This window comes from Adiantum capillus-veneris, chromosome 13 (assembly GCF_014529385.1).
Source record: "Adiantum capillus-veneris isolate H3 chromosome 13, ASM1452938v2, whole genome shotgun sequence".
Lineage (NCBI taxonomy): Eukaryota > Viridiplantae > Streptophyta > Polypodiopsida > Polypodiales > Pteridaceae > Adiantum > Adiantum capillus-veneris.
The window spans coordinates 139,235,929-139,258,501 of NC_140943.1; the positions used below are offsets into that span (position 1 = coordinate 139,235,929).

General features: G+C 42.7%; 3 protein-coding genes across 3 annotated transcripts; all 3 read left to right on the plus strand.

Annotated features, from left to right (window-relative positions):
• Positions 1-2,955: 2,955 nt before the first annotated feature.
• Positions 2,956-3,574, plus strand: LOC147444955 (uncharacterized). Its single transcript, XM_086527969.1, has 3 exons — positions 2,956-3,144; positions 3,212-3,273; positions 3,334-3,574. Exons 1-3 carry the CDS (start codon positions 2,956-2,958, stop codon positions 3,572-3,574), a joined length of 492 nt encoding a protein of 163 aa, XP_086384095.1.
• Positions 3,575-3,946: 372 nt separating this feature from the next.
• On the plus strand, positions 3,947-8,125 carry LOC147444956 (uncharacterized). Its single transcript, XM_086528160.1, has 2 exons — positions 3,947-6,429; positions 6,535-8,125. Exons 1-2 carry the CDS (start codon positions 3,947-3,949, stop codon positions 8,123-8,125), a joined length of 4,074 nt encoding a protein of 1,357 aa, XP_086384286.1.
• A 930-nt stretch (positions 8,126-9,055) lies between these two features.
• LOC147444957 (phosphoribosylformylglycinamidine synthase) lies at positions 9,056-21,182 on the plus strand. The gene is made up of 6 exons (XM_086527467.1): positions 9,056-10,016; positions 10,415-10,470; positions 10,557-10,666; positions 10,779-10,932; positions 20,614-20,706; positions 20,781-21,182. Exons 1-6 carry the CDS (start codon positions 9,107-9,109, stop codon positions 20,934-20,936), a joined length of 1,479 nt encoding a protein of 492 aa, XP_086383593.1. The 5' UTR covers positions 9,056-9,106; the 3' UTR covers positions 20,937-21,182.
• The last annotated feature ends 1,391 nt before the right edge of the window (positions 21,183-22,573 follow it).

Genomic DNA, 22,573 nt, shown 5'->3' on the forward strand with positions numbered 1-22,573 from the left:
TGCTTTGCTTATGCATTTGTTTTTGTGTATGCAAAATTGCATCGGATTGAAGGGCAGTAGTAGAGGTGGGCTTGTTTTGACGCAGCTTCAGGCAGTTGTTGAGAGGGGCTCGGACACTCTGCAAGCTTTAGCACTTGGAGAATATAATTAAATCTTGGCTTCATAGTCTGTCGAGGATTCAAAAATTTTGATGTTTCAGAAATGGAATGGGGCCTGATAGCTTTGGCTTTGCCTCTGTCCTTTTCGTATTTATTTGGTGTCGATTGCCGTAAACGGGTTCTATAGTGTGATCCTGATGCGCAAGGGGAAGCTTTGATTGGTCTTCTTAGTGGATAAACTGTTAAAGAGAGTACATTGGGTTTTTTATATCCTTGTTATGTATGATACCAACTGTCTTGTGACTTTGCAGATCCGCTGATGAAAGCCTTTCTCGAGTAGATACACATATCTGTCGATCTTAAGCTCTCAGCTTATCTATTTGTACAGCTGTGACACCATGCTTAATTCTGGTTCGTGGCTGTTAAAGAAGCTCAAGGCTGGTCTCTGTATGCAGTTGTAATCGTTTACTGATGAGGCTAATATACAAGAGTTTTTTTCTCTTTAAGCTGAGTGAATTAAAGATTTAAGTACTTCAAAAATGTTTGCTACTTTGATCTCCTCAGTTTCACAAGGCACATCTTGGAACAATATGAATTTGCCTTTTAGACTTCCGCGAAAGCATCTTTAATTATTTTCATGGTGATGTGAGATTAGTAGCCGTGTTTCGATCCCCTGCTGTTTTCTTTATGGTTAGCTTTGTATGTAGCATGCGTCAAGTTCCTGCGTTGTAAAGTAAAGTATTTTTATTATGCCTCTTCAGGCAAAGGAATAGAGCCTTTTATTTGGCTCACTGTCAGTTTAACGAGGATTTTGGATAAGCTGTGAAGATGACTATATACCCAACTATGGATATACATCCTTCATGTTGGGTATTCTGTTCTGAGCTTATGGGATAGGGAAAGACAAATGTCAAGGTCGAATTTAATTGCTCTTGTAGATAATTTTGTTTAGTAATTTCTTATGAAGTCTATTTTGTTGCTAATTTGTTTTGAAACTTAGTATAGAATCTTTGAGTAAAAAGTCTCTTTGGTATTATAGCTTCCCATTAAATATTGATCAAAACTAAGAAAATATTATTGTACACAATCTTAATTTTAATATTATAAAATAGACAGGTTTATATTATTTTTGAGAAACATGTTCTATTTATTAAAAGATTAGGGTTTTGAATAAAACTCGGTTCTTTTAATGCAGTCGAGCTTTTAACATTATAAATAATATTTCTAAATTTATTTTATTACTATTGACAATTTTAAAATCTTTTAAACTAAACACATATGCCATGATAAATACACCGTACTGGTTTATATTTGTTGATATAATGTCTTTTTATTCAAATTTATTGTGAGATATTAACTTACTCTTTTAAAAAGAATAAAATAATTACAACTTACTCTCAATGCCACCAAGTCGGGTAATAAAGTTGCTTCAAAAAACGTGCTCTTACTTTGAAAATGTGAAATGATATCTTCTCATTTATGAAAAGATATTGCATCATTTTATTGCAATCTCTCTTGTCTTGGCTTCTATGATGAACGTGAGGTAGTGGCTCTCATTATAGAAACATATGCACTACTCCTCTCCTCTGCCTTTCATGGAGCTCCTATATATATAACTATCCCTTGCACAATATACATATGCTTTCTTGAGGCCTAAGCTCTTCTTGCTCATAGTTGCTTGCAATTCTAGTTTATATACCTCATACAATGGATACTCCCATGAAGGGTGAGTACATTAACAAGATTTTATTTGAGCTGTGATTACCTTGAGCATATGATATTGAGCATTGACTTGAGCATATGTTTGTAGATCTTAGTTTTGATGAGGCATTGTCTGAGCCTGAACATGTAGAAGCACCTTCGTTGGAAGTAGAGCTTCTTGACAGTACCAAGTGTAGCACTGCTGCTGAATTTTCACCTTTTTCTCAAAACCCCAATCAAATCTCTGAATCTTCCCCGCACAACAAAAAACTTAGCCCAAGAGGAAAGTTGAATAAAGCCTCTTCTTCAGCTATAAAAAAGGCCTTGCTCGTAGTAAGAGGTAATGTTTACTGTTTTCTCTATTGATTGTTAGAGTATTTTGCTCACACTAATGGTTTTTCTTAGGTAAGGCGACTAGGTGCTTGGCAAATACCTCATTCTCGTCCCCTTTGATAAAAAATATACGCAAGGAGAAAGATGAGCTTAATGTTGAATCTTTCTCTTCACAACTAGCCATAACCCCTGCCCTAAGAAACCTAGCTATCTCCAAGCTGTTAGAGACTGCAAATTTTAGATTTGCATTTGAAGGCAAAGTGCTCTGTAAGTATGGTACTTATAAAATACCCAAATCTAACTTTGGTAGATACCTACGTGCAGACCTCCTTGACAGAGAATCTCGCCATACTGTTACTTTTGTTGTGACTGAGATATACCTCTTAGACTTTATTGAGGCCTTTGCTGTCCATGATTATGTGCGCATCGAGGGGGCATGTGTAAAAAGAGCTGTTGCAAAAGACGGTAGTACCTGCCTGTGGGCTTTGTACGTTGATGCAACTACTTTGGTTGTTAAGGTAGAGCCTTTCGAGTGTTGCCTCTACCTTTATCCAGAACAGAAGATCAAAGAGCTGTTGGCCCAAAGTTCTAATGCTAACGAGTCAGTGGCAACTGTTGCGTTCATTGTCGTCAAAATAGAGAATGCAACTAGAAGTGACGGTACTCCAAGTTTTTGATTGACTATTGCTGATGGGCCGTCAACAAGCGATCGAGCTAGTGTAAGTGTCTCCCATCCTTAAAATTTATAGTGCGTACCCTTTTTCTAAGATTTTTTTAATGGAAGCTTTTGTTTGTCCCAACCCGGCGCCTCGATTATCAACTTATGGTAAATGAGGTCAAAGAAAAGGGATTCTACACTTGTGTTGCTCGTAACATCAACGTTTTCAAGCACCTATCGAACACTCTAAGTGTTGTCGATGCTACAATCTTATGTCCATTGCCTCCTTCATTGGCTGATGTCTTCCAAGAATCCTTGCATAAACAAGTCTCGAATTTAGGCTTTGGGAAGAAGGTAAATTTTTTATTGCATATCAATTAAAAATCGTTATAATCCTCATTGATAAATGTGAAATTGGTAGATTTTTGGAACTTTGGAGATTGTGAGTGTGAACAGCTTGGATGTGGAGTTCTCTTGTGGCACGTGCAAAGGTCTGAATGTAAGCCGCCAAGCTAGCAACCCATTTTGCTACTCATGTGGAAGACAATCTACAATCAATAAGCAACCAGTGTTACCTGCCAAATTATATCCTCAAGATGGAGAGGCTGTTGGTGTTATTTTACAAGGTGCTGTAGTTGACTCAGTACTAGGATTCTCTTGTCCATTTCTGCATCTCTTTGAGCAAAGCTTGGTGGATTTAAAATCTTCACTCTTGAACTTTAAGAAGGCTGGTTGGTTCACTATTGACAAGTTGGGTGAGGTTACTGCTTTCAAAGGTGCTTAGTTATGTATCTCTTTGTTTAGCTGTACTTTTTGTAAAATGGCAAGTGATCTCATTTTGTGGGCAGAAAGTAAAAGGTTGTACCTTGATCCCATATTTATATGTAACTTTCCGAGCAACAAAGATGTTTTGTTAAGCTTACTTCAAGTTTTTAACTTCAGCCTTTCGTTGCAATCTCTTGAGTCCAAAGTTGTTGATGTTATTGTAGAGCAAATAGCATTAAGAAATGAAGACATTTTGAAAATTTAGGTGCATCCTTGGACCATAAGTCTTCTATCGCCCTCTTTTGATCAAAGACAATTTATAATATCTCTTTTGTCTAGTCGCCAATCCTCAATGATGTTAAGTGTACACTTGGTTGGTATAATGTGCAGGATGTTTTCTGCTGCGTGTAAACTTTACTTTTACCAAGGTGAAGCTATGCGTGAAGCTCGCTCCTTTGCTGCACATGATTGTCCATCTTCATCCACTTTGCCATCATTAGTCGTGCTGAGTTTGCATGGTGAATTTTTATGGTTTCCTGCTGGTTTTGACCGTCCTAAACGTAAACGATGTGTATGGACTAAAGAGGCTAGTCTGTCTCTAGCTACTCTTGTCGATAACCATAATGTTTCTGCTCAACAAATTGCATCTATTTTCTTGAGTCTATATCCCAACACCTTTATGCTTAAGCAAGTCACAACCAAAATTTACAATATGTCCAAGTCATCTCGAAAACATCTAAGAATCTCTACAATTTCATCTAGTAGAACTTCACAATATGCGAAGATCATCGAGGATACCCCTTCTTTTGACTGTGCTTCATGTGGTTCGCTTATGTTTCGTCAAAGTTTGTATGGCATGTCCAAGGTGGAGTTATTGCTTCTTAAAAAAATAAAATCAATCGCAGTGGTTGACGATAAGGTGCTTCGAGTGTGTCACCCGTGCAAGGTCGCATTGAAGAAACAAGAGGAGCCACTATTTTGCATGAGAAGAGAGATGACTTTTAGTGTCAAAATATCTAGTGTGGAAAGGTTGAATTCAATAGAGAGTCGTCTTATATCATTGCGCATACCATTCGCACAAATTCGAGAACTAAACTTCGAAGGTCAATTTGGTTTGCGCGGAAGCATTGTGAATGTAATGGCAAATTTGTCACGAGTACAAAGAGTGTTGCCACGCTTCTCTAGTGATCAAGCTTCAATTCTAGTTGAGATAAAGCGAAATCTTGATTATGATCATGCCTACTTGAGTGGCATTGTGCGGCCAAACTGTGTACTTCAAGCTTTGGTTGACCTATTGAGTACTCCCTTGTACATTGAGCATGGTGTTTCTATGGATATGTCTTGGTCATCTAGTTTCACAATCCATGCAGATGCGTGTCGCAGTCCACACCAAGAAGATGTTGAAGACGAGAATGATTCTACGGACACTTTGGTGCACGGTATCTACTCTGCTCAACAAGTTGTGGACCATAATTCACAAGCTGCAAGTATAGCGCCTTGTGAGGGATTCAGCCCCCTGAGCATTTTTGATGATGAATCTTGTGAGGAGTTGTCATTCCCAACATTGTTTTTTGGTCAAAGAAGAAAGTATCATGTGTTGGCGAAGAAAAAATACCAAAAAGAAGCACAATGGGAGCTTAAAAATGTGGATAGACTATTTGCAAGCAACATTGAAAATTTGTTCTTCAAAACAATGAAAATTATTATTGCGAAAGTGCTTGGATCTATATGGGTGCGCTTACGCAAGGGAAAACTTTGTGGCAAGCAATTACAAGCAAAAGATGTTCAAGCTAGCACTAACATAGAGCAACTACTTTCATCCGAGCTAGGGTACCACGACTTCCAATCACTACGCACTTCAATCGATTACAAGGTGAAGCTTAAGCGAAACATGTTTGCAATGATTCGTCAATTGGGCCAGGCGACTTTCTTTGTAACATTTTCATGTGCTGAGCAAAGATGGGATCCTTTGAAAAAAATTTTGTGTGCATTGAATCCTCATATTAAAGAAACAGATTACCCAACCAAGGCCTCATTCATCCGTGCACTTGTACGTTCTGATCCTGTAACAACAACGCGATACTATGTCCATAGATTTCAAGCAATGAAAATAGAGTTGAAACGCAACAATGCCATCCTTGGTGAGTTGACGGATTATTTTTTTGTGACCGAGTTTCAAAATAGAGGAAGTCAGCATGATCATGGATTGCTTTGGGTAGAACATGCACCTCTCTTTGGTGTAGCGCCGGATAATGATACAATACATTTTATCGACACACATATTGCTACTGACAAGAATTTGTTGGAAGAGTTTCTTAGAAGCGTGCACGCCCACTACCATCATAAAACATGCAGAAAACGTAAAAGCTTTTGCCGGTTTGGTTTCCCACGTCCACCCTCCCGACAAACTATGATTCTATATCCAGTCGCAGTGGCACAAACGGAGAAAAACGCATTGTTAGCCTGGGAAAAGTGCATTGACTATCAATTGCTTGCTCTTGGACATGATTCAAAAGTGTCATACGATGAATGGTTGACCTCTTTGGGAATGACCGAAGAAGTGTACATTAAGTCCCTTTTAGTGAGCATCACAGAGCCAACACTACTCTTGAAAAGACATCCAAAAGACATTTACACAAACAATTTCAACAAAGAGTTGTGTAGTCTATGGGATACAAACATTGACATTCAATTTATATTCAATGGCCATGGCGCTGCTGCATATTGCACATCATACATGACTAAAAACGATTCGACCACAAGCAAAACAATCGAGCACATATTGCAAGATTGCAAGAAGACAAGTGTGTCAACGTTGGATCGGTTGAAAAAAATTGGTGATGCTTTGATCAATACACAAGAGATGACATCACTGTAAGCCACATACATTTCTCTTTCATTGCCTTTACATAGTGCGAGTAGACAATTCGTGTTCATCAATGCATATTTCGAAAGCCAACGCACATTGTTGTTGAAAAGAAGAGCTGCATTGAATACTTTGAATCCGGATGATTCTAACATTTTCTTTGACGATATTGTCACCAAGTACACCCATCGTCCAAACAACCTTGCACACATATGTTTGGCTGATTATGCAAGCAACTACCGGTGCGTGCGTGGCTCTACCCGCAAGTCTAAGAACCCTCGAGTCATACGATATGCTAACTTCATTCTGGAAAAGGATGCAGAGAGGCATTTCCATGAGCTTTACTTATTGTTCCTTCCATTTACGGGCGATGAGAAAACCTTTGAGACAAGTGTTGATTGTTGGAAAGACAAATTTACCACAAACTATGCAATTATAGATGACAATCGTCAAAAATATTGTAAGCTAGAACTTCGTGCAGCAACCTCAACCACACTTTCATTGCCCTCATCCTCAAGATCTAAGCCTGGCGAGTCATACAAATATGAGTTGGCACTTGATATTCAACCAAGCAAGCCCACTACAAGATCCTTACCAACATTTCGAAAATTGGCATTGTGCAACGAGGAGTATCACTCACTTGTGTCCAAGTTGAACATCGAACAACGTTCCCTTTTTGACGACATTATGACTAGAAAGCGCTTGCAACCAACTCAACCAATCCATCTCTTTTTGACTGGTGGTGCAGGCATGGGGAAAACTTTCACTTTGCAAACAATCGTGCAAGGCTTGATTCGTCACGACAATGCCTCCCTTGAATTAGATGTACATCTTCCCTCAACATTGCTAATGGCATATACAGGAAAAGCAGCTTTCAACCTTGGAGGGACAACGATTCACTCATCATTGCGTTTGCCCCTTGTCTTTCAACCAAATGTTTCTCTTTCTTCTGAGAGCCTTGCCGAGCTCTCGCAACTGTATAGAAACCTCAAGCTTGTTGTGTTTGATGAGGCATCTTTGATTGGGAATAGACTCTTGCGTATCATAGACACAAGGCTGCGATCAATTAAGCACAATCACATAGAGCCATTCAGTGGTCTAGATGTCATCTTCTGCGGTGACCTGTGTCAGGCAAGCCCAGTTCGAGATCGTTGGATATTTAGCGAGCCACAGGATTCTCTGCAACTACTCTCGCCTTCATTCTGGCTTAGCCATATAAAATGCCACGAGCTCACAAAAACAATGCGTCAATCAGATAATGACTTCATTGCCATTCTCAATAGAATACGCAAAGCAAAACACACAGCCGAGGATTTGTTGCTCTTGAATACCAACCATACCAAAAAGGTCTTTTACAAATTGACAACACCCCATTTATACTTCACCAACAACTTGAAAAACTCACATAATCCACTTGTTTTTGAGGAATTGCCTACTCACACATACATAATCCATGCGAGAGACAAGCACCATAAAACTTGCTCAAAAAACCTAGTTGTTCCAAACAACCCACAAAACACAGCAGGCTTGTCCTCAACCTTGGAGCTCAAAGCAGGAATGATTGTCAAGCTTTGTGGTGGCAATATCAATATTTCCGACGGTCTTGTGAATGGCGCAGATGGAATTCTGAAGCTTGTGGACAGTAAAGCTAACTGCCCTATTGCACGGATAGAGTTTTTTGATTCCTCAACAGGCTGCAAATAACGACATGTGAACCAACACCTTAATACGATTCCCATTATCCCTCAATGGACACCAATTTTTCAAACAACAAAAAAATTTCAAGTTGGTAAAAATGCATTGAACAGTGTCTCTCGAACTCAATTTCCAATACAAGCAGCAAATGCACGCACTATCCATAGGTCACAAGGCTTGACAATGAGCATAGTAGCCTTTGATCCGACATCAATAAACTCACATGGATGGTTTACATAGCTCTTTCCCCCATCAAAGATCCATCAAACCTCCACATTCTCAATCTAATTCATCCAACTCAAATCAAAGTCGACAAAATTGTGCTTGATGAGCTTGACTGCTTCAACAATGATGCCAAATGGGAGTATTTGATAAAATTTTCATTCGCATATAAACACACACATCATATCATTCAATCATTGAACATCGTTTCTAATCACAAATATCTCAAACATATCAAAGAGAATTTGAATTTTACAAGTTCTGACATTCTATGCCTCCAAGAAACAAAGCAAAAAATCCCCCTGCATCATTCATCACAGACACACGGTTTTGCTTCTGGTCCGATCATTCATCCACACATCTAATCATTCCTAAATGATTCTTATACCTCTCTTCCTCCCTCCCTCTCTCCCTTTTTTTCGTCATCTCTCCCTTCCCTCATCCTCTCCACAAAAACAAACCATGTTTCCATATTCTATGCCTACCTTTATCCTCAAAGGACGAAATTTTGCTACTCTTCAACCCTTCATTGAGGCCGATATTCTGTAATGTAAATTGCTAATCATTTTTTCAATCAATGTGACTTACGTCCTTGCGCATTTGTGTTTCCCTTCCATGTTCTTAATTTGTTTCATTTATTGGCAGGCCTCTTGATTTTATCACTTGTTTTCATAGGACTCTTTTCTTGGGGAACGTCTCTCTCAATTTCGTACCACTAACTTTTAGTCCAAATGCAATCCTTGGTTACTGGCTCTTTGCTGCGGGCTCATGGACTGCAGCTCACAGCCCGCTGCGCGCAATTCATCCTTACGTTCATCCATCTTTCCTTACTGGCTTTCCGTGAGAGGGCTCTCACATGTTTGTTTCAGCACAAGAAAGCACCGGAGACGAAGAGACTCTATTCGCATAGGAGTCTTCTGCCGTAGCATGAGAAGGCACCTTAGAAGGAGAGAAACGGGCTTTGAGAGCAGACCCAAAGATTTCTTTCGCAATGTGGGAAACTCCGGAGAGAAGAGCCGGGACTTGGGTTCTGATGACGACAGCGTAGTCTTAACTTTAGATTTCCAACATGTAAAACAGAGGGCAGAAGCTTTTGCAGATTCTGCAAGAAGGTCCATTCATGCATCTGCTGTGCGAGCTGTTAGGCTAGGCAAGGTTATGATGAATGACGGTTGCATGTTTTTGGATGACTTGCGCTCCAGTGTTTCTATTCAAAAAGATAGGCGTGTTGTCATATCCCTACGACGATCGAGCATCGACTTTGCTCTTACTGCTCTGCTGTGGACAGCCTTGCTTATCACTGCGTGGAAACTTTTGACTACAGCAGCCAAGAAATATCATTGGGGTTGGGAAGAGAGCTTTGGTCCGCGCTCTGTGATCAAAAGGGATAGGAGCCTCGGTGGGCGTGAGGTTTTTGTGGGCAAGAGTGGTATCAGTGATCAAAGAGCCAGGAAGGAAAAACAAAACTTGGAGAGTACAAGGAGGAAGTTGAATCCATTGGATATGGTTGAAATCTCTCGCTCTGAGAGGGATATTATGAAATCAAAAGAGAGCAAGTCTTCAAGAAAAATTGACAGCAAGTTGCCCTATTGGTGGCCGTCTGCCGTTTCACCGTTGCGAACTTCCTCTCATGTCAGGGACGATGCAACTCAAGAAAAAGCTTCCTCACTTTTGAAGAGTAAGCAAAAAGTATCAGAAATATATTTAGGGATTGTTTAAAATGATTATTGCATAAGATCAAAACCTGATTGAATTCGGCAAATTGAGTGGATGAGTTGTGCACAAAAGAATGCAATTGTATTCCAGGAAGGGTCGCACATTACTTTTCTTGTTTGGCGATATTGTCTCAAAGCAAAGGAATAAGATGTTGTTGAAAGTTTGTTTTTTTGAAAAAGAATGTGATGTATATACATAGTGGCCACTTGTAATGTGTTTATATGTGATTCTTGTCATAATTTGCTCAATTGCATTCATAAATCTCTAGACATTTGAGGTTTTGCTTGTGTCTTCTTCTGCATTTCAACATCTTCAGATGAGTAATTGCAAAAACTCCATTTCTTATCTGGGCCAATTCAGTGATAATTGAGAAACGGACAACCGGCAAGGATTTTGAAGCAGATGACATTCTGCAGGTATTTGCAATTTTAGTAACTTGCTAAGTTAGGATTGAGGGTCTTTATTCCCACTCATGCAACCAATGTTCTTTGTGATGTCACAGCTGTATCGAATGTGCAAGTATTCTGGATCCAGTGGTTCATTTGATTCAGCATATGTTCGTGATTCTTTTTACAGAGCTGCAGTCAATATGGCATTGTCCTCTTGTGGTAGGTAATAATTCTTTGCTTTATCATTCTTGCTTACTCGTCCTGTACTTGTTCTAATAAGTTATCATTTTTCTAGAAGGTTCATTTCAATCTGAAGCACGCGCTATTGTTTTTAGGTCTGGAAACCTGGGCATGGATCTGGGTGGTGAAAAAGCACCTGATTTTTTAGCTGGGTTAGCGAGCAGTATCCACTTGGATGCTGAACGGGCTGCCATTATGGTCAATGCAGCTATCGCAGCCCGGACAAGATCTACCTTCTTGCAAGCCTGGGTATAGTATCTATTCTCTTTCTTTTATATGTTTTCATGCACGTTTGTTCGTAAACATCCCCCTTCGTTGGGATTATTTGATTAACTGCATTGTGTCATCTGAGGCCAAGATTTGGGTGTGTGTGTGTAAGAAGTGATATCGCCTTGCCCTTGCACATGTGTGTGTGTGTTGTTGATGCGTGTGTGCTTAGTGCCAGGTGAGGGGGCTTCTGGCAGTGTCTCTCCCGTGGTTGGTCTGCCATAGCACTGGCCAGGCAAAGGCTACCACTTGCCCCTCTCTTTCTGAAAAAGGGACCCTTTGTCCTTATCTTCCAGGTGGCCATATGGCTGATTGTGTTTTAGGTTCTTCCATCAATCGCAAGATCCAAGTGTGATAGACAAGCAACATATCATGAATCTCATATATACAATGTTTTGAGGTGCCTAAAGTCTTTTCAGTCTGTTCTTTTCAGTTGGCACGTGGTGCCGCCCCATCATAGTAGTATCAGAGATTCAGTCATGTGCTTTTCTGAAAGCATACTGGTCCTCCCAAGAACCGACAAAGCAAGATGGCGTTTCTGGATTCCATAGACTATCTGCCGTTCTTCCTTGACGAACTCTGCGTCATACTCTCGAGGCATTCTTAGCAGAACCTCCCAATTCTATAGAGCTTTCCACAGTTTTTGAACTACATGTTGCCTTCTCTGTTGCCTCAGGCTGTTCCTCTTCTTTCGGCACCAGAAAGCGCAAGGGCCTCTAACCGACAACCTACTCAGTCCTGAATTCCGATTGGGGGAGTTTTCAGAAACATGGTGCAACCATCTGATGTCGACCCTGTGCAACCACCTTTGCCACCACTTTCCCTACGGCCACATGGATATAATGATTGGAGTCCGCATGCCTACCCTTACTACCCATATCCTGGCTTTGCATTGCATAAGCCTAAGGACTTGAAGGATGGGGGATCTACAATAAAAGTTTTCACATTTTCAGGAGTAAAAGATAGAAAGGTTTATAGTTCGTGCAGCAGTTTGAAACAACCTACTCAATCCTCTATTTTGATTGGGGAAGTTTTCAGAAACATGGTGCAACCATCTGATGTCGACCCTGTGTAACCGCCTTTGCCACCACCTCCCCCACTGCCACCTGGATATAAAGATTAGAGTCCGCATGCATACCTACCACTACTACCCATATCCTTGCTTTGCACCGCATCAGCCTAAGGACTTCAAGGATGGGGGATCTATAGTAAATTTTTCACAGTTTCAAGACTGAAAGATAGAAAGAAAGGTTTATAGTTCGTACAGCAGTCTGATACTATCTATGCCCTGGGGAACTACACAAAAGAATCAAAGATCTCTTGAGCCACCAGGTTTCTCAAGGATAATGCTATACAATGGTGGAGTTGTATAGCTACCAAGCCACATGCTCCAAGGACTTAGCAAGCTTTCAAAAATATTTTTGCCCGGAGCCACATGACATCCCTATTTGAAGTACAACTTCTGGCACATTGGGGTAACTTGAAAATGCTTGCTATTGAAACCATGGAGGACTACAACCAAAGGTTCCTCAACGTTTACCTTTCGATTTTTTTCTTTGAGCTGATAACCTTGGAGGATAAGTTGCGAACGTTATACCATTGGACTGTCATGAGTTTTACAAGAATATTGTTTGTCTAAACAAGTATCTACTATGCAAAAACTTATGGACCATGCTGCGGTTGGTTACAAACTTATGGAGGGAAAACTGGTATTTGTCATAGAAGATCAACCAACAAACACTTATCGGAGGTTCTTCTTTGCGATGGAACTCTTCTACTCGGTCATGGAAACATGTGGTACACTTGGGGCAGCCATAGGAGCCCTTGGCAACATCATCTTCTTGGCTGAAATCTGCAACAACATCATGATATCTCTGGCGCCTTCTGTTTCCGTGAGAGTGAGAGGGGGGGACGCTTTTATAGCTACTGGCAGCCAACATGAATAGAGGACTGAGTTTGGGACGCCTTGCTTTTTTTGGGGCTGAAATAGGATCGCTTGCTGTCTGCAGCTATAAAGAGAGAGAAAGAGGTTGATTTCTGCCAAGAATAGCAGTAGATTGGGTGCGCCTCATAAATTTTGTTAAGTGGCTGCCCAACTTATTATCTTTGCACTATCAGAAATGGTATGAACCTGCTATAAATTCAATAAAACTTATAAGCTGAAAAGTTTACTTACATGAACACAACCGAGGTGTCCTTGGATGGAGTCTCTTGCACAAATGCAATGCCAACATAGACTCCTTTACGGAAAAGCATTTGGTTTCCCGAGAAGCACTCAAAAAGCTACTCACAACCCATCTTCATTCAAGTGCTTGCCTCTTGTGCGCAATTCTAACTCAAATGGGGAATCTACTCAGACTGTGGACGCATTAGAAATACCAATCACTTAGGCTTTCTATCACCGAACTTACGGAACAACTCCTTTGTGATGCTCTATGTCTCCCATCCCATGATGCATCAGAGATATCTGTTCCGGATGGTCAAATACTTCTTGTCCATGCTCTATATCCTAGGTGACGCGTCAGAAGTATTCGTTCTGGGTGGCCAAGCAGATGTTCAATTTCAAAGGGCTCTCGTCATTCCTTTGAATGACGCATTAGGAATATCCGTACTCGGATGTCTCAAGCAAGAAAACCCTCTCACTTAGGGATCCAGTTATTCATTTAGAATTATATTTCTTAAAGATAAAGCTAATTTAGCAACAACAGAGTAGGTCCATGCATCTTCTTAGCTTACTTCCTCCTTTGAGTCTGCTATTGAAACTGATTGTGCCTTTGGGTTTAGTTCAAGTTTTTGTCCATTAGTACGTTAGATTTGACATGATTCTCCATTTTACTTTGGCTACACTTAGATTCCACATGATCGTTTTTTCTTTGCAACCAAAGCGTGACCCAAAACAAGAAACACAAAATCTAAACAACCTTCGCAAAATTTCTATTCAGTGTATAGTTGAAAGAGGGAAACTTAAGGGGATCCTGAACCAGGGACATTGCTATCTTGATGTCGTGTATACATTGTCTGAAATTGGCCCGTAGGGCGGTAGACTTTGGCTTTCACCCGAAACTTTACTTTAGACTTTAGGACACAAAGAAACTTTGCGAATAAAAACCTGTAACGGGAATTGACACTTCAAACACACACGGCTTGGAAGCTAGAGCTCTACCAAGCAGATGCCAACACCTGTTGGCCCCAAAGACTGGCGCCCCTTTCGGTATTTCTTTGTTCTTAATGCAAAGAAACGATCCGATCACTTTCACCAAGCTCCAACCAAGCTGTCCGGACCTGTCCATGGCTGTAATCGCAGGTTTTTGACCCAATTTCGCCATCATAATGGCGCAAAATCCATGTAGGTCAAAAGTACACGCCTAGGATGCTTTTCCCAGCATTCGGGAAGCTATACGGTGAGCTGCAGGTCAATTTCAGCGTGCTGTAATTTTTTGTTTTGCCACTGTTAGGTGCTTACAGCCCTGCACACGCATCCCAAGGCCTTTCCGAGGCTCCCTTGGCGATTCCATGCAGTTTAGGTTCGAAACCCTAAACCTGTAGAAAAACACAGCAGGTTGTACTTCTCTGTTTTGGACCGTTTTGAGCGGAGCGAGCACGCCTACGCGTGTCTCGGGTGCTTCCGTACGCAATGGAATAGTTCTCCTTTGAATCGGACGTGTTTTCATGCGAGAAAACTCTCCGATTTCGCAATCCTTTGCGACGGAACTGTGCATACCTGTGGGGGATTAGCAATTAGCTATTCCGGTTCCTGTCAGAAGGCTCTTGCCTTGGCAAACACGCATAAACCCTTAGAATTGTATATGGTCAACTTAGTAGCCCATCTAGTGGGGCATTACCATATGTGCCAAAGGGGAGAGAGAGATACGCGAGAGCAAGTCATCACGTTGCATGAGACAAGGGAGAAGGCAAGCTTTCCATTAAAGCTGTGATCACTTGCACCCACTACTCACCCACACACATTGAAAAAACATGTAACGGGAATTGACAATTCAAACACACACGGCTTGGAAGCTAGAGCGCTACCAAGCAAATGCCGACACCTGTTGGCCCCAAAGACTGGCGCCCCTTTCGGTATTTCTTTGTTCTTAATGCAAAGAAACGATCCGATCACTTTCACCAAGCTCCAACCAAGCTGTCCGGACCTGTCCATGGCTGTAATCGCAGGTTTTTGACCCAATTTCGCCATCATAATGGCGCAAAATCCATGTAGGTCAAAAGTACACGCCTAGGATGCTTTTCCCAGCATTCGGGAAGCTATACGGTGAGCTGCAGGTCAATTTCAGCGTGCTGTAATTTTTTGTTTTGCCACTGTTAGGTGCTTACAGCCCTGCACACGCATCCCAAGGCCTTTCCGAGGCTCCCTTGGCGATTCCATGCAGTTTAGGTGCGAAACCCTAAACCTGTAGAAAAACACAGCAGGTTGTACTTCTCTGTTTTGGACCGTTTTGAGCGGAGCGAGCACGCCTACGCGTGTCTCGGGTGCTTCCGTACGCAATGGAATAGTTCTCCTTTGAATCGGACGTGTTTTCATGCGAGAAAACTCTCCGATTTCGCAATCCTTTGCGACGGAACTGTGCATACCTGTGGGGGATTAGCAATTAGCTATTCCGGTTCCTGTCAGAAGGCTCTTGCCTTGGCAAACACGCATAAACCCTTAGAATTGTATATGGTCAACTTAGTAGCCCATCTAGTGGGGCATTACCATATGTGCCAAAGGGGAGAGAGAGATACGCGAGAGCAAGTCATCACGTTGCATGAGACAAGGGAGAAGGCAAGCTTTCCATTAAAGCTGTGATCACCTGCACCCACTACTCACCCACACACATTGAAAAAACATGTAACGGGAATTGACAATTCAAACACACACGGCTTGGAAGCTAGAGCGCTACCAAGCAAATGCCGACACCTGTTGGCCCCAAAGACTGGCGCCCCTTTCGGTATTTCTTTATTCTTAACGCAAAGAAACGATCCGATCACTTTCACCAAGCTCCAACCAAGCTGTCCGGACCTGTCCATGGCTGTAATCGCAGGTTTTTGACCCAATTTCGCCATCATAATGGCGCAAAATCCATGTAGGTCAAAAGTACACGCCTAGGATGCTTTTCCCAGCATTCGGGAAGCTATACGGTGAGCTGCAGGTCAATTTCAGCGTGCTGTAATTTTTTGTTTTGCCACTGTTAGGTGCTTACAGCCCTGCACACGCATCCCAAGGCCTTTCCGAGGCTCCCTTGGCGATTCCATGCAGTTTAGGTGCGAAACCCTAAACCTGTAGAAAAACACAGCAGGTTGTACTTCTCTGTTTTGGACCGTTTTGAGCGGAGCGAGCACGCCTACGCGTGTCTCGGGTGCTTCCGTACGCAATGGAATAGTTCTCCTTTGAATCGGACGTGTTTTCATGCGAGAAAACTCTCCGATTTCGCAATCCTTTGCGACGGAACTGTGCATACCTGTGGGGGATTAGCAATTAGCTATTCCGGTTCCTGTCAGAAGGCTCTTGCCTTGGCAAACACGCATAAACCCTTAGAATTGTATATGGTCAACTTAGTAGCCCATCTAGTGGGGCATTACCATATGTGCCAAAGGGGAGAGAGAGATACGCGAGAGCAAGTCATCACGTTGCATGAGACAAGGGAGAAGGCAAGCTTTCCATTAAAGCTGTGATCACCTGCACCCACTACTCACCCACACACATTGAAAAAACATGTAACGGGAATTGACACTTCAAACACACACGGCTTGGAAGCTAGAGCGCTACCAAGCAAATGCCGACACCTGTTGGCCCCAAAGACTGGCGCCCCTTTCGGTATTTCTTTATTCTTAACGCAAAGAAACGATCCGATCACTTTCACCTAACTCCCACCAAGCTGTTTGGACCTGTCCATGGCTGTAATCGCAGGTTTTTGACCCAATTCGCCATCATAACGGCGCAAAATCCCTGTAGGTCAAAAGTACACGCCTAGGATGCTTTTCCCAGCATTCTGGAAGCTATACGGTGAGCTGTAGGTCAATTTCAGCATGCTGTAATTTTCTGTTTTGCCGCTGTTAGGTGTAGCCTTGCACACGCATCCCAAGGCCTTTCCGAGGCTCCCCCGGCGATTCCCTGTAGTTTAGGTGCGAAGCCCTAAACCTGCAGAAAAACACAGCAGGTTGTAATTCTTTGTTTTGGACCGTTTCGAGCGGAGCGAGCACACCTACGCGTCTCACATGCTCCCGCATGCAATGGAATAGTTCCCCTTTGAATCGGACGTGTTTTCATGCGAGAAAACTCTTTGATTTTGCAATCCTTTGCGATGGAACTATGCATACCTGTGGGGGATTAGCACTTAGCTATTCCGGTTCCTGTCAGAAGGCTCTTGCCTTGGCAAACACGCATAAACCCTTAGAACTGTATATGGTCAACTGAGTAGCCCATCTAGTGGGGCATTACCATATGTGCCAAAGGGGAGAGAGAGATACGCGAGAGCAAGTCATCATGTTGCATGAGACAAGGGAGAAGGCAAGCTTTCCATTAAAGCTGTGATCACCTGCACCCACTACTCACCCACACACATTGAAAAGACCTGTAACGAGAATTGACACTTCAAACACACACGGCTTGGAAGCTAGAGTGCTACCAAGCAGACGCCAACACCTGTTGGCCCCAAAGACTGGCGCCCCTTTCGGTTCTTAATGCAAAGAAACGATCCGATCACTTTCACCTAACTCCCACCAAGCTGTCCGGACCTGTCCATGGCTGTAATCGCAGGTTTTTGACCCAATTTCGCCATCATAACGACGTAAAATCCCCGTAGGTCAAAAGTACACGCCTAGGATGCTTTTCCCCGCATTCTGGAAGCTATATGGTGAGCTGCAGGTCAATTTCAGCGTGCTGTGATTTTCTGTTTTGCCACTGTTAGGTGCCTCAGCCCTGCACACGCATCCCAAGGCCTTTCCAAGGCTCCCCTAGGGATTCCCTGCAGTTTAGGTGCGAAACCCTAAACCTGGAGAAAACCACAGCAGGTTGTAATTCTCTGTTTCTGATCGTTTCGAGCGGAGAGAGCACGCCTACGCGTGTCTCGGGTGCTCCCGCACGCAATGGAATAGCTCCCCTTTGAATCGGACGTGTTTTCATGCGAGAAAACTCTTTGATTTCGCAATCCTTTGCGATGGAACTGTGCATACTTGTGGGGGATTAGAAATTAGCTATTCCCGTTCCTGTTAGAAGGCTCTTGCCTTGGCAAACATGCATAAACCCTTAGAACTGTATATGGTCAACTGAGTAGCCCATCTAGTGGGACATTACCATATGTGCCAAAGGGGGGAGAGAGATACGCGAGAGCAAGTCATCACGTTGCATGAGACAAGGGAGAAGGCAAGCTTTCCATTAAAGCTGTGATCACCTGCACCCACTACTCACCCACACATTGTAAAGCACTTGGGGAGTAAAAATCAGCTCCCTCTTGAAATGGTCGCCCCCTTTAGCTGATGCTTCTGGCAAATTGCTGCCAAGCCGCCATGTGTCCAGTTTGCCTCTTTAGAGTTAATTCCTAGTACCCACCGACTTATAAGTGTAGCGAGGGGGCCTAAATGACTTTGAACTGAGCATAGACACCCTTTTACTGCTCGGATTCCAGTGCTGACCGGCCCGACCAACTCGTGGCGACAAGGCTTTCTCGTCTCCGGGTGAAACTCTCGGCCGTCGGCCGTTTCACACTGGCCATCCAATGTCCGGCCATTTGCAAGTTCAAAAAGAGGGTCCCCAAAAATCAAATAATAATCATCGGAAAGAAACCAACAACTAAGGTTAGTAGTTGCCACGTCCTCGTGACATTATCACCAGACTCACACCCATGACTTGTAATGTTTTTAAGAAGGAAATGTGGTGGAAATTCTGATAGCAATTGGGAGACTTTTGTTGGAAGCGCATGCTACTCATGTCAATATAAAGTTATTCGTTGAATCCCTCTAGCGAAGACACCATACTGAGAAATATACGGACTTTCTCAAGTTTGATATGCTATCACAAACTGGAGTCTGACACCCTCAGTTTTTATGGTGAGAGGGCGTTGCTTGGATATTGTTTGCATGAGGATACTTGTTGACAATTCTACAAATCACGGACTCACAGCTTTCTCTGGACGTTGATCTATAGACTGCAGTGGAGCTTCATCTCTTGGTACTTCCTTTGGGAGTTTGCCTGCGAAATGCAGGGGATCTTACAGGTTCTGACTGGTCAATCGGCAGTACAATTGCTCTCCTACTCTCCTGATCATTTGGATTCTTATCTTCAAAGTTGCTTACATTAATCCTCAGTAACCTTACAACATACACAGCCCTTGACTTGGGCAAACTTTATCTCCCAGCCCGGAAGATAGTCACTTTGACATGCGGTCTCGTGGCATTATCGAGTTGGATCGAGCTTTGGTTGACACTAGGAGAATTGGAAGCAGGAGATACATACATGGCGGTGCAAACATTTCAGTCTAACCATCCCTCTTATCAGAGGATGAATACAGCGTAGACACCTTGGTTTGGCTATCCCACTTCTTAGAGGACGACCAAAACGGGGAGTGCTTAGTCTCGCTTGGAGAATACTGTCCGTGCAGTCTATCAGTGTTGCAACACACGATAGAGGGACATCGGTGCAGAATTCTTAGTTTGACTACTGTGGAGTTTTTGTGGATTGGCTGGTTGGCCATGTTGGGTTGCGGCTGTGGCTACAGATCTTCATCAGTAGGATTAGACTTTCTTGGAGCAGTGGAGTACGGCAGTTACCTACACTGCTTGTGACGGCATCTACTTGGAGATTTCTTGACATCTGGAGTTCACTACTGCTACGCTCCTGGAGTATTGTCCTCTTGTGGATCTCGCAGCAAACATCTTCATTCCAGGCCTCACATCTTTGGCTTCTGGCGGTTTTCTCAGCATCAGGTGTTGGGAGTGGTTGTTAGAGTTACACCAATTTGCTGCTTCACTTAGGGTATTTGCATACTTGTATGACTGGTGTGCTCCCGGGCTGGCTACCCATGTGCATGACATTTAGGTTGCATCTGGTCCGGGCCAGGCCATAGTGGCTGGCTGGACATTTCCTTTGTCCTTATTTTGGGCACCCCACTTATTGGGCTGTTTAGTTGTAGTTGTTGAGGGCGCCCTCACAGGGGGGTCACCCTTCTATTGGTCATATTGGGGCTGATGCCTTCTCGGTCTTCTAGCGTTTTCTCTCTGTCTCGTGCTCTCTTATCTTTTCGGCTCTCTCCCAGTCTCACATTGCGTTAAGGTGTATGCAGTTTTGTGTTATCCCACACAGTGGAGTGCTGGAGGAGGGGAGGAAGGCCACAATATGGCACGGGGTTATTGTTAAAAGGGCCTGCTGGGGGTTGCACATGCTCAAGCTGCCACTCAAGGGTCTACAACAAATAAAGTTCTAACGTCTACAAGAATACACACAGTTCTTGGACCAATTGTTCTTTGTGTCAAGCATAAGAAATAGTGAGCCTGAGCCTTGTGAGTCTGTTTCAATTCACACGTTGGCATGTGAAACTTATACAATCCTTCATTTGGAGGGTGTTTCTCTTGTGGAGGTGATGCATCTTCTCATTGAAGAGAGTTTGAAGCTATTGCAGCTGTATTGGAACGCTATTCTTGTCTCCATTAATTTTTTAACTGGTTGTTGCTCAGGCCCTATGTGTTCAAGGCAAAGTTGTAGAAGCGGAGGAAGAGCTTGTGCGATTGTCTTGCATCTTGAATGCCTTGCCCCCAGGAGCTAATTCTGTAAGTATACTGATTTCATTTTTACTGCCATTATCCTGAGGTTTAGTATGAAGCCTGCTTATCATTTGTGGCAGCCTGAAATGGAGATGGTAGCTCAAGGGCTGGGGAAGCACTTGTCCTTTGATGAAAGAAGTCGCTTATTGGAAGTCTATGTGAAAGGCGGTGGGAGTTCTACGGAGAGGGTGGCTGCAGAAGCACTTGGACTCCGTTCCACAGGAAAAAGACCTTAGCGATATACTTCATCACTTGAGCATAAAGTCCTCCATCATACTAAAGAGCGACTTTATCAATCAAACCTTGTGAGGTCAATTTGATGGCACTTTCATTCAAGAAAATTGTATATTGTTCTATTTTTGTCCATTATGTGGACAAATCTTCTCAATTAAATTTAGAGTAAGTTTTCTGCTGAGATCACACCACAACTCTCTGTATGCACCAGGGTCAATTATCAATTCTACAGAATTCCTTCTGAGTTATTGCATGCTGCTCATTAGTATTTTAAGGTGGTGGTTGTTAATGATGCACAAAGGACAGATGCTGTATCTCAGGCTGGTAGTTCACGAGTTTGTTGCTCAACATAACTCTGCTGGTTTTCTACGGCGTATATATGAAAAAGAATTTGCTCTAGAGTGAAGTTCAGTAGTGGTCTGCCCTGATAGTAAATGAGATTTAAATGAATCAAAATGGTGCTCTTAGCTCCATGTAAGCATGCAGCCATCATCTATTGTCTGCCCTGGATATCCTATGATTACATGTTTGTAAGTCTTGAATTCCAAAGCGGTTGACAGCAATAAGTTGCATTGCAGTGGGTCTCACAGCCGAGTCAAGGTGGTATTATAGATCAGCTAACAAATGAAGCTGAAAATAATGCTAAAGTCACCTAGACGAAGATGATGAAATTGTCAGAAACCGAAAAAAGACTTGTCGGTTGGTATGTGAAAAGTGAAACAGTTGGGAAAGAAGTTTTATCTTGAGATGGAAGGCACAATGGTGGCTATCTGCAAAATAACCCATACTAACTTATCTGATTCTTCAACAAATCTACGAGTTGCTTAGTATCCAACGTTCCCTCGCCTTATATAATCTAAGTGAGAATTCTTATGAAAATTAGATGCTTGAAGGATTCTTATCCAAATGCACATGATGGTATTCTATCTCGATCACCACTGCATAAAAAAATTACACCTCTAAGGTCGTCTGTGAATATCTGTAGAGATACAAACTTTCTATATATATTGCACCATGAAATGCACTTTTGATTGAGCAAAATGAAGCATGCATGGAAAGGCAAGCCTATCAACTTCACTAATTGTACCATGAACATTACTAGTAATTGTGTACCAATGATGATGCTCCTTATAAACTAATTCTAGTGCCTAATTGGAGAAAAGAGCTACATGATTTTGGTGTCAATCACACAATGATTGGCCTATACTCAATAAATGTATATAAAACATGCCTACGTCAATGTCCTCTTGGTCTTCAAAGAAATTGCAAAATCCATGAGCTTATTCATTTGTGCAAGTTTCCACAACAAGAGAACATCTCTCTCTCTCTCTCTGGCCGCACCCCCACCCCCCCCCCCCCCCCCCCCCCCCCCTTGCTCGCCCTGCCCTGCGCGCTCTGCTCGCTGCCCGGACTTGCACGCTCACGTTTTCACGTCTTTTTGCCCCTCTGCATTTTACGCGTCCGTCCCCACAGCCTAGCGATTTCCAAGGTCTAACCCCCCTCCCCCCCCCCGCCCCCCCCCCAGGCAGGTGCACGCATTTTTTTCCAGATAGCCTTCTAAACCTTGTAGGAAACCAGTGACGGCACGCAATTCAAAAATTTACACATTTTCTCAAAATCTCAAGAATTTACAGAGCTT